At 46.2% G+C, this 12,966-nt stretch overlaps 1 protein-coding gene across 1 annotated transcript in view; it reads right to left on the bottom strand.

Annotated features, from left to right (window-relative positions):
• Positions 1 to 12,572, bottom strand: part of LOC138487326 (autism susceptibility gene 2 protein-like) — a 2,615,289-nt gene extending 2,602,717 nt beyond the window's left edge. Inside the window, exon 1 of the mRNA XM_069613925.1 lies at positions 11,523 to 12,572. Coding sequence (XP_069470026.1) covers positions 11,523 to 11,813 — 291 coding nt within the window. The 5' untranslated portion in view covers positions 11,814 to 12,572. The remainder of the gene's footprint in view (positions 1 to 11,522) is intronic.
• Between the last annotated feature and the right edge of the window lie 394 nt (positions 12,573 to 12,966).

Below are 12,966 nucleotides of genomic sequence, written 5' to 3'. Positions count from 1 at the left end.
TACTTAGCTGGCAGCCTCAGTGTCCTCTGCCTGTGTCCTCCTGGCTAGCAGATGTGACCTGTGCAGGTGTAAAAGACTATCCCAGTGTCAAAGGTACTTAGCTGGCAGCCTCAGTGTCCTCTGCCTGTGTCCTCCTGGCTAGCAGATGTGACCTGTGCAGGTGTAAAAGACTATCCCAGTGTCAAAGGTACTTAGCTGGCAGCCTCAGTGTCCTCTGCCTGTGTCCTCCAGGCTAGCAGATGTGACCTGTGCAGGTGTAAAAGACTATCCCAGTGTCAAAGGTACTTAGCTGGCAGCCTCAGTGTCCTCTGCCTGTGTCCTCCTGGCTAGCAGATGTGACCTGTGCAGGTGTAAAAGACTATCCCAGTGTCAAAGGTACTTAGCTGGCAGCCTCAGTGTCCTCTGCCTGTGTCCTCCTGGCTAGCAGATGTGACCTGTGCAGGTGTAAAAGACTATCCCAGTGTCAAAGGTACTTAGCTGGCAGCCTCAGTGTCCTCTGCCTGTGTCCTCCTGGCTAGCAGATGTGACCTGTGCAGGTGTAAAAGACTATCCCAGTGTCAAAGGTACTTAGCTGGCAGCCTCAGTGTCCTCTGCCTGTGTCCTCCTGGCTAGCAGATGTGACCTGTGCAGGTGTAAAAGACTATCCCAGTGTCAAAGGTACTTAGCTGGCAGCCTCAGTGTCCTCTGCCTGTGTCCTCCTGGCTAGCAGATGTGACCTGTGCAGGTGTAAAAGACTATCCCAGTGTCAAAGGTACTTAGCTGGCAGCCTCAGTGTCCTCTGCCTGTGTCCTCCTGGCTAGCAGATGTGACCTGTGCAGGTGTAAAAGACTATCCCAGTGTCATTTTTTTCCCTCTTCCTATTCCTCGATCATTTCCTGGTGTTCATATTCCTCGATCATTTCGTCATTTCGTGGTGTTCATTCCTGAGTATACTGATTGTCTTGGCAATGTAATGTTTGCCGAAAGGGTTTCCCGTCCTCACTGGCACTCACAATGTGTTCACTTCCTCTTTTCTTGGTCTGCCAGTCCTGATTTTTGTGGTTTCACTCTCAGTCCGTGTCCAATTACACGTTTTCACTCTTCAATTGGTGTGATGCATTTTTTCCCAACATGTCTTGCAGTTAATGCTGTAGTCTGGTGAGATTCCCAAAGGGTTCCCCTGATAAGAACACGTTTCTACCCCAAAAGAACTCTGAAGCCCACAACCAAATCTCTGACTTTGCAGGTTGTCCTTATTCCCCTCCCCACCTCTAGCCTGATCTGACTACTACCCTTCTCCTCCTGCAGATAGCCTTTTCAGCAGCTATAATTTTGGGCTTCCCTCAGGGTTCACATAGGAATCAATAATTCGAGCACAAAAAAAGAGCGACTTACCCCTCAGCCTCTCTGTCTCAGAGAACCATTTGGGATTATATACAAGTTTTTCAGGTGCTTCTCCATTGACTATTATAAATATGACTGTACAAATGTGCCCCAAACCACCAAATGGCCTACTTGCAGCACTTTGTACCCAAGTTATTTCTTATTTGTTGTGAATACGTCCAGCGGTTTTAACGCTATTGATGTTCAATCAATGCACTTTTTCTGTATGGGAAAATGAATGTCAGTAGTACGAAAACAGTTTGTTTTCTTAATAACCTTTTCACCTTTCAACAAATTCGCCCCAATATTTCCAGGTTGGGGGGGCACAGGACAACACTTTCTGGAGGGGAGGGGGGTAAATATCATCCAAATCTACCCAACAAATCAAATGTCATTAGCAAGAGAATTTTGGGAAAAGTCCTCCAGGTCCTTCAAAATAACGCCCTAAGAGCTGCACTAAGCATACCTAGATCCACGCACATCTCCGGCTTCAGGCAGAACGCCAATTGGCTCCCCATTAGGGACAGAATTGCCCTTTGCACGCTGGTTATAACCCACAAGTACCTATCAAACACTGCACCCAAATATCTAGTGTTTAAATTCAACCTCCACAAACATGCCAGACCTACCCAGACTATCTACTCACAATGCCTTACCATGCCCAGGTTCCATCTGAAAAGAGCCGCAGGAGCAAGCTTCCCAGTGCTAACGGCCAAACAATGGGACACCCTCCCTCTCAGCTTAAGGACGGAGTCCTCATTCTGGACGTTCAGAGCAAAAGTCAAAAACGGTCTCTTAGGGAAGCTCCCTATCTGCTCAGTCCCCGACACTGCCAGGGCACAGCGCAAAATGTAATCACCCTTCTTTGACCATTAACTGTAACCACTGGTCACCCGGCACTTATATCTATCAATTGTTGTATGTGCCCCATGTTGATTCACCTGTGTAAAAAATGAGCCTGTAATATCACTGTAACCTATAGTTTCTCTCGACTGTAGCCCCTCTAATACCACCTGTTTTTTTTCATGCAATCCTGTGTGTATCATTTTTTTAACCTCTGTATAAGTTTGTAGCGCCCAGTTACCCCAGGTTCCGGTATACGGTATAAATAAAGAAGCTAAACTAAACTAAACGATGTACACTGACTTTGACTTAACCATTACATATACTTCCTAAGAACGTGGTCCCATGTTACCTTATTCTTTACTTAATCACACAGGAGTCTAGGAGGAATTTGTAGAGCAAAGGACAACAATGAAATTAATTTTCTTTTTTTGCAGGGGCACTTTGGCTCCCTACCAATCAACAATGTCACGTATGAAAGGTAATGGACTAATAGAAAGAAGGAGACATAATAGAGCATTAAGAAGTTAGTGTATGAATAAACATTGATGATTGAACAAGCACAGGAAAATAATGAAAAATCAAGACACTAAAACTGTTAATATTAGGCAAATCATTAGGTTTTAGTGAGCAATTTTGATGTGTGGCTTAATTTTCTGTTTGCTTTTCCTTTCTTTCTTGGGTCGGGTTTTGGCTTAGTGCATGCCCGTGGTTGTGTGGCTCCCATCCAATAGGCACTCATCCAGGGGCATCCTGTGGAGTGTTACTGGCAGTGGGGGACAGACTAAAATTAAATTGAAAGGCTGATATATTGGTTTTACTGGAACAGAATAATGCCATATACGTCATGCCTTGCCTGGCATGCCATTGACTACACTCTTTCCTGCTTTGCCTGCTAGAGGTACCCACACGTCATGATATCACCTGATTTTCCTACAGCACAGCTGTCTAAACATCAGGCATTGGTCTAGAACAGGTACCCCAAAGTTTAAATGGATCTGGGGTGAAAAATGGAGGCAATATTCAAGAATGTGGCCCCACATTGCTAACACAAAATCTTAATTTCAGAATTAAAAGTCTGATATGTTTTAAGTATGGTGATGTATCATCCTGAAGATAGGCTTCATCTTCAATTCATGATGTGGTTTTCCGCCATTGCCTTCTTTAATTTCTTAATCATGTGAATTGGTGTATTCTTTTTCCATCATTACAGAGAGATGGGAAGCACCTGGGCATGTCACAATTAGATGTGAATTGTGACTGGAGTAAAAACATGGCACCTGTAACCTTAGCTGCAAAACATTGCCTATCCGGTTTATACTGCGGTTTTATGTACTCGTTCCTTGACAACACCGGGGGTAACGGCCCGCAGCCCCAGTTAATGGCCCGAGTGAAGCAAGGGGCATTAAAATGGACCCTGGGCTGTTACCACCCGGTGTTGCCCATGGAACAGGTACATAAGGCCATTAGCACCTCGGGTTACCAAAGTGGCTACCCGGGGTGCAAAAAACAAAAAAGGATTTTCCTTACCAACATGGCCGCCATGCAAAGGGAAGGCAGGGATACGGAGCCCTGCTTCCCTTTCCGTGGTGGCCGTGGGAAGCTGAGAGCAAGGCGCAGCTGCGGACGGCGAGGACCGCCGCAGCCAAAATAAGGTAATTGGGGGGAGGTTAATCGAGAAACAAATAAAGGGGACGCAGGGTGGGGGAAGATGTCGGCATGGGGAACCGGCCCTGAAGCGGCTTGGAATGTGGGCTTATACCGGCGATTCAAGCACGCGTTCCTAGCCATCTGATTTGCCCCCCCCCGACCATGGTGCTAATGTAAAGAAGATTAAGACAATAATATTCACCATTTTCATTCAATGCAGTACTGTTATGGGATTAAAACATGCATTTCAAAACCTTATGGCATACATTAATAATCAGGCATTTCTTTGAGTTCATGAAAGTATGATATATGCTTTGGTAAGTGGTCATTTATTTGTATATAGCAAAGGCAGTAATTGCATGGAAAGAAGAATTGTTAGAGCGTGTAATTCTCTAACGGCCTGACTTCTAAATAGGAAAATGATCATTGCAAAGCATACAATTAAAGACAAAGGCACTGTGGTCCATCAAAAGAGCCTTAATGCACAAAAGTGTACCCTCAGATGCTTATTACACAGGGCATCCTTGCTTGCCACCAGCAGCATAGAGTGAGATAACGAAATATTGCACTGCCTTTTGGTTCAACAGACTTAGAATCTGCAAAAACTGTGCAGTATGGTGGATCATGTTCTGTCCATCTGTTTATGATCACATATTTTGGGACAAGTGGAGAAGAAATGCTAAGAATCCAAATTGATAGCAGCCAAAATCATCCAATAGAACTCATATGCTCCCGCTTCATCATATATACAAATTATATGCATCACAAAACATGATTTATTTTTCTCCCAATGCCAACCCAAGAAAGTCTTCTGTCGGTTTCATGTGGTGCTCCATTTTCTTTAACCAATATAATGAGTGTAAATGGCACCATAGCTTTGGAGCACACAATAGATTCCTTCTTCACATTAAAGAGACATATCCAGCTGCACCACACATAGATACACTTATTTTTTTAAGAAATATGATTAAGATGACAGCACTGCCACTGTGATTGATGTCATGGTGCCAACAGGCATACGCAAATACAATTGGAAGAGCAGTGTTTGTGACTGAAGATATACTATTTGCCACTGGTGTAATGTAATGAATGGACTGCATTTGCACCATTCACCTAACACCATACACACACACGTACACTAAATATTTGGTTACAAAATGATCCTAACCATTACATTCTCATACAGCAAGTTTCACCAGACAAAATTGTACAATTGTCACCCCTCTTTTAATTCCTTAATAACACAATACTAACTTGTATTTCTTTTTTTATTTTTAATGTTATTGATTTTACTGAAAAAAGATTAACAGGAATACAATTACACATGTCAGTGACATGAAAACATAAGAAATCCAAGCCATCAATACATTATATATTATGTAAGAAAGAGGAAGTGGAAAGAGAGAAAAAAAGGGGGGAGAAGAGATGAGGGGGTTAATCGTGGAATTCATTAAATGTACTCCAAATATTGTCATACCTATCCTGCTGCTTAATTTGAAAAGCCACTCGCTCCTAGATCGAGAGAAGCAACACACTATGCAGCCATATAAAAATGGTAGGTTGGATATCACTCTTCCAACAAAACCACAAAATGTGTTTCTTGGTCACCAAAAGGGCTCTATATACCCAAAAGAGCTTGTTGGCAGACAGATCAATACTAACAGTGAACAGACCCAACACACAAACCAGTGGCATACGGTGAAGGGAAAGACCCAACACAAGATCTATACACAGAAGAACTCCATCCCAGAACAGCAAACTTTCTGGCATAGCCAAAACATGTGTAGGGTGGTAGCCACATCTCCCTTGCAGCTCCAACAAATGCTATATTGGCTCAATTTACAGGACCACATTTTCCATGGGGACCAATACATGTAATGAGTAATCCTCTGTTCTGTTTACTGCAGCTCCAAATCAAACGTATATTTCTGTCCTTAAACATCAAACCATCTATAAAAAACATTCAGAGTAAAGTACATTTTGCAACCATTGAATTAATGAGAAAACAACATATACAATTGTAGGTAACCTGCTCTAAACAGGACCAGTGAAAGAGTTTTAGAAAGTTTAGGCAAATCTGGGCAAGTTAGCATTTGCCATTCCCTACCCTGGCAGTAGGGTCACATTCACCACACGTAAGTGCAACTTGGCGCCTCCTGCTGGTGTTCCTGTAGGTAGATGTCTATTACTCTATTGCTTTAGAAACTGTCTAATGAAAAAACACCCAATGCTTAACATTTTGCCATTGAAATTGTTCACAAGTCTATTAATCTTCGTAACTACCAATGTCATCTGTGGCTCACAACCAAGCTTCCTCTTTGGGCAAGCCCCACTGCATGTCAAGTGATGTCATGATATTGGAGGGGCTCCATCTCCCTGAAATGGGTCTAGATGAGAGATCTGCGCTTGACAGCAAAATCAATGCTTGCTATTTCCAACAGTCTCATGCGGCATAGATCAGTGATTTCTGATATAACAATTTCTGCTACTCACTTTTCTCCCAAACCTGTAAAATTGGGACATTATTTTTTGGTCTCAAGACCCCTGAATCATTTCAACTTCCCAAGCAGAACAAACTCTCAAGCTAGGAAATTTGGAGAGTTGATGTTTCTACACCTCTTCATCGTGGGAAAATAATTTCATATGAAGATCCTGAATGCCAAGATAGGTATATATGTAATCAGTGCATTATACCTGGACTAATCGAACAACCGCACATACCGAGCACAGACTTCAACTCACAGTACTGCACTACTGTTAAAAGATGCCAGTCCAAACGCTGACTACCCGCACTCTGTACTGTGCTCTGCTACTCTTGTGCTCGGTCTGTGCTTTAAACAATACAATAAAATAAAAATATTACAGAGTGTGTGAAATACGTGTTCTTCAAGTACCCTGACCTCTCTTTTTCAATGTGTTTCCCAAAGAATCGGTCCAACATTAGAGACAAATAGTCAGAGCTCAAGATGTGTGATTGCATAAAATTTGCAAATAAACACAAGACCAGGTGTTGTACCACATTTTGCTTTCCTCTACACGGTTTGGCTCTAGAACAGGAAATTATTTTCCATATGGTAAATATATTGCTGTGTTATCACACAGCAGCTACCATAGATGTGATGCATTCATCAGAAAATGTATTCCAACATTTCATTTCACACTGAAAATGTCTGCATCCAAAGTGCCCTTAAACAGGCATGAAGAATAGGCATGTGATAAATAGGGAGCGCACTTCTTCTGGCCAGGAAATAATTCCATTGCGATGGAATAACAATGATGTACAAACATCAACATGATCACAACTCTATTAGGATCAGAGAACAATGCCTTGCTTTAAACATCCATCCACTTTAAATAGTATGTCTGCAGCTCTTTCTGATGTTCACTTTAAGGTATCATTATAAAAGGCATATTCTAACACCATTGGTGGTTTCCACTTGTTGAGGCCTACACAGCAAACACATTAAAAACATGTAACAAGATGCAACTTGTAAAGGTCCCTTGAGTATGGTGGATCTTAAGGAATCGCGATCTCAAGCAGTGATAAGCATGGACATCATTTTGGGTCTACACCAACGTCGCTTTTTGCAAGTCTGACAGGCTGCTTCACAACCTCTGTGGTTTACCCATTCCTGATGAATGCGTACAACCCACAACGTCCCAATATCATCTGGGAAAAGTGAAATCAGTCTGGTTGTTTTTAATTGAATTCTGGGATTTGTAGTTTTGTGTTTCCCATTATAAATCATGGAATGCAGGTCTCCAAACACAGACCTAAAAATGACTGTATATATGCACCATCCAGAGGATAAGGGACTCCTTGGCAAAGAACATAACAAATTAGGATCCCTTCCGCATTTGCTCGTTTCAGGAGCCAAATGTGTGTGAGACTATCACCAATTGTTGTCCTGCCAAATTGCGTTTTCTCTAAAAGTTGCTCAAGACATATGTACAATGGACCATCACGGCGTTCAACAATCAGCCGATGTCACTTCCTGTGATGTCAGAAGTAGTGCCATATCATTTCCAGCATGCCCATGTTTTCTTTTCTAGATATGAGTCCACTTCTGCTCAGACTTAGGTCCCAGCTCAGGAGAGAACTGCTGCCTCTATGGAAAGGGTTTCACATCAAGGATGCACCTGTGCTCAGAGTCACTTGTGTTGTGAATGTGATGTGGGGCGGCCGCAAAAGAATGCAGAAACAGTGACAGTGGGCCTTCACCATCATATGATAATCCAAGGATGGGTGTAGTCGGCGGCTTCAGGATCATTCACATTTCGAGTTCATCCCAAACCAGAAATGCTGCTTTCCTAGTTGTGAGTCTTAGCAGCATTTCATCGAGGAACACACTCCCCTGGACAGCTAGCTACCTTCAATAACCAATTACTCGCAAGTGAAGGAGACCAAGAGGCCCACAGTGACCCTTCACATGTCTGATACCACTGGCACTCTTTACCAAAAGCTCTGCATCCCGAGGGTAAATCAGCCCCTCTTCAAACCAGGCTAAAGCTGGATATGACTGTTGCCATCAGTGCCAATCTCTCTTTCGATCCTGTTTCTGTTACCTAGCAAAGCCTATAGCTGCACCCCTCGCCGCCATCCCCTTCTAAAAACACTCACATGAAAAGCAAAGTTACACTACGCTTTTGGCACGCACATGAAACTTTACCCAGTGGAAAAGATACACTTTCCTGGAAGAAGAAGTGCCACAGTGTACACAGAGTATTTCATTGTTATTGTTATCTAAATGCAGCCGTCTGCAAAGACCAGTATAAAGCCAAGTGGATACAATTGAGAGTGCCTTGAAGCCCCACCACTGCAATGCACAGCACTGCAGAACGATAATCTGACAGCAGGTGGCACATGAAGAGACGTTTCTTAACAAGGAGGCCACTTCTGGCGGGGTGCGGCGGGGGGGAGGAGGGAGTATCGAGGCAGGCCTGGACAAGTGAAAGCTGCAAGGGTATGCGTTGCTCAGTCCTAGCTACTCTTACCACATGGAAAGGTTCTATGATGATTTCATGTCAGATAGGGCACTAACATCAAGTGCTGTATTTTCATTGAATCCAATAATGCATCCTGGGAGTTGTAGTAGCCGGGATCCACTTATATTTTGCCCATGTTATATACTATATTGTTATATTGTTATACTGCACACATCACCACTGTAGTGGTCTTAAATTACAGATCCTTGTCTGTTTAGAGGCACAATTAGAGCTTGCCCGGGAGGGTGGCAGGGAAGGCAGCCAGACCATGGTCTGTGGGGTGAAAATTAAACAGGACTAAGAAGAGCAGGATATTGGATTCCTGGGATAAGTCTGCATAACAAATCTGCAGGTAAGTTACGTGGAGAAGGAGGCTTCACAAGTGTGTGCCGGCATTGAATTTGTTCCCTTGGTGTGGCAGCATTTCTTGTGCGGCGTGGTTGCACCTATGCACAAGAGTCTGTGTGATGCTCTACTCTGAAGATGGCTCAGTATAAAGAGGTACTGGCTTTTGGTGCAACAAGTGCACCGAAATCGCAGTGTACGCGCTGGAGTTTGCTGCAATGGGAGTCTTTTGGGGGTGTGCAAAAACATAAGCACTTCAGCCTGGTCCTGAGGCCCACAAGAGTCTTCAGACAAGGGATTGTGGACGATTGCACACACATACTAGAGGATGAGCCTGCTCTGCACATAGGAAAACCTGCACACAGAAACTCATTGCGGTCCTGGAACAAACACTTGTGGCTGAGCCTGCAACCTGAAGATGGGTGCAGGCAGAGGGGCCTGATCCACCACATGAAAGGTTGACTGTGCATGCACCTTAGGAGGTGGTTTGTAAGTAGAGTTGTAGTGTTGGGGGACAGGTGTCTCATAGGTCTACCCGAAGCTGAGCAGCATGCAGTGGCTGCTGGTTGCGCTCACAAACGTGTATAAGCAATGATGTGCACCACAGAGATGGTGAATCCCCCAGGAGGTGGGATGTCTGGTTACATAAATGCACCTGGGGTCAACTTGCATTCTGGAGGCAGCTTCACAAGGTGTTTTCTGTGACACAAGTATACCAGAAACTGAGCTTGCATGAAATAGGAGGCCCTTACCCTTTTGGGTATCATCTATGCGCACCAGAAGATGAACACACAACATTCTAGAGGTATAGGCCTACATGTGTGTTAAAAAAACAGTTTTTTCTCTGGAGGTCACTGCACAGAGCTTGATGGTGTCTGGTAACAGACATGCATCGGAGGTCAAGACTGCAATGTGGGGGCAGTTATGCATGCGGTTACACAATGAACTAGGGGCTGAAGGAGCACAATTAAGAGAGCAGCACTCAGAGTGTGGGTGATTGGGCTCAAGCGTGCATCAAAGGATGAGCCTATGCCTAAGCGTTGGCTACACAAAAGCATGTGGTGGTTAAGAACGCGCATGCCTGGCTGGAACCTTGGCCTTGGTGATGGCTGCATTCAGCCCGGTCGTGGTGATCCAGTCACGCATGAACACCAGTGTTTACACATGCACTCTGGAGCTGATTGCACGCACTGACTCTTTGGGAGAGCCCTGGTTATACATGTGCATTAGATGCTGAGTCTGCAACTTACAGGTGGCTGCAACAGAGGCCTGCTTGGTTCTGCTCACACAAGTATATTGGAGGCTGGTCCTGCGTTCTTGAGGTGGCCGTAGATACTGGATGGTATTTGACTGGTTACAAACACAAACACCTGATGCTGACCGTGCATACTCTCCATGCAAATATCCGGGTTGCTTAATGTCCACCCTTGTGGTGGCCGCACACAGAGGCTGCCATGCGAACACAGGCTTCCCGTGCACCCTGACGAAGGCTTCACACTCAACTTGTGAGAATCTGTGCGCTTGTTATGCACCACACTCCTAGTCTGCGAGCCTGCACCCTGGAGGTGGCTGCACACTAATGTCTCTGTGTTCCTGGACAGACGTGCACTAGAGCCTTCAAGAGCACAGTGGAAGCAGCTGCACAGTAATGGTTGTGAGTGTCTAGCCACACACGTGCAAAATTGTTGCAGCCTGCACACTGGAGGTGGCTGCACGGCAAGGCCAGGGAACCAGATGCAGTGTGCAATGTGGCCGGGAAAGTCCTCTTTTTCTGTTGACAGCACAAGCCATGGTTACAAGTTCCCGACCCGGCGACCTCAATTACACAGGGGCGACACTGGACCCATAGCACAAGAAAAGCAACAACCCGCTCAGTGCAAGGATAATGCAGTAACCTTCTAGTCAAACACAAACAAAGCACAACCACTCCCCTGCTAATGCTTCAGGGTCTCCCACAAAAAAGAACACATTCGCTCGCTGGAGACGAACCTCTCCAGTAAAAAGCAACACACGGGAATAGCACATTCACACAACGGCAACATAACCGCCCCCCCCCCCCCCTCTCCTGCCTCTCCCCCTACAGCCCACCCCCAGAGCAAAGGAAATCAAAGCAGCGCCAGGCAGCATTTCAATGCAATGGTTAACCAGTTCCAACCAATAATAGAACGTGCCCCCCCACACCCCTTCACCCACCCACCTCCGCCCGCACTCCCCGTCCCTCTTCATTATAATGTGCACTTGAGAAAAAGAGACGGATACAGAAAAGGCAGAGCCGGAGGAGACACCAGCAGCCGAGAGCTAAGAACAATGAGACATTCTGCACACGTCTGGCTTACCTCCAGAGCTTCAAAAGTGACAAAGCTGGCCACGGAGAACCCGTCGATGATGTCTTCTTCTGCCGAGGACGACTCCTTCCTCTTCCTCCTGGGGGGCTTGGGCCGGGCGGGGGGCTCCCCATTGTCTTCCCTGTCCGAGCCCGAGGAGGACAGGAAGCCCCCGCGCCTGCCCCCACCCCTACCGACCCCCTGGGAGGCGCAACCCCTCTCCCAGTCTCGGTCCCTCTGGGACCTGGATCTCCTCTTCTTGGCCAGCCGGTGGTGGCGGCGGTAGCGCGGACCCTCCATCATCGCCCAGCTCCCTACCTCCCCACTCCAGCGAGGAGAGCTGCTCCCTGCACAGCGACCTCGCGGATTGCGGGGAGGGAAAGAGTGATGATGGTGGGGGCGAAAATAAAACAATGCCAAAATTCAATAATCCAGAATTCAGGGTGGGTTCCCTCCGGAAAATGCGGCGGGTCCTCCTCGCGAGCCGAAGAAAGTAACGTCTGATCGCAGGTCTCCTTGTGCAACTCACCAGACAGGCAATAAATCACAAAAGCGGGATGCTTTGATGAGCACTTGATGCCAAACTGCACATTTCCAGGGTGTAATATTAATATTATTTCGCCACTCTCTGATTATCCTTGGATAAATAACTTCCATGCAACGGATGACTCTCCGTGCAGCCCCCCAGATGGCGAAGCCAAAGGGGGGCTGGAGGGGGAGAAAGGCACGCCAAAACCCAGACAAAAAACTGACACCAGTGGGAAAAAATCTCCAGTGGGGATGGAGCGGGTGCTCAGCCACAGTGTCGCCCTGAGCACCAGCTGTTCTCCGTTCCTCAAGGGGGGCGCGGGTGTGGGTGATCTCTTCCCACGACCTGGCTTCCGGACCCTTGACCTCCCACGGTCTGTCCACGCGGGGCAACTTTCCCTGCAGCCGCTGCCCTGCGTGGTGTGAAGGCAGGCTGAGCCGTGGAATAAGTGGCAGGCATGCGTGCTGCAGAAGGTGAGCCTGCGCAGTGCAGCGCTGGGAAGGAGAGAGGGAGTAGACGGCTCCAGTCTGGAAGGCAGGAGAGCTCTGCTGTCTGTGGGTTCTTGGCTGAAGTTTGTCTGCGCTCATAATCCCCAGGCACTGTCTCCTCCCCCGCGCCCGAGCAGAGACACCCTGCCATTTCGTATTTCCTGACAGGCAGGTGCCTATGAAAGCCCGGTTGTGCTGGGACAGAGTCATTCACACCTGATAACATCCAACATCACTTGCAAGAACACATGAAAGACATGTGTGACTGAAACAGACCAAGTTTGCCCGGGAAAGGTTTGATATGTGATTGACTCGGACCCTTTCCTACCAACACTTTTATGAGCAAACAGTAGGTCTGAAAATATTATGTTTGTAAAGGAAACTGGTCCTCTGCTCCAATGTGTGACAGTGTAACACACCATACGCCACCCGAAAGTGT

Source organism: Ambystoma mexicanum, chromosome 9, assembly GCF_040938575.1.
Source record: "Ambystoma mexicanum isolate Mex_15411 chromosome 9, UKY_AmexF1_1, whole genome shotgun sequence".
NCBI lineage: Eukaryota > Metazoa > Chordata > Amphibia > Caudata > Ambystomatidae > Ambystoma > Ambystoma mexicanum.
The sequence above is the reverse complement of the archived record's forward strand: the minus strand, read 5'-3'. Positions and strand labels throughout refer to the sequence as shown.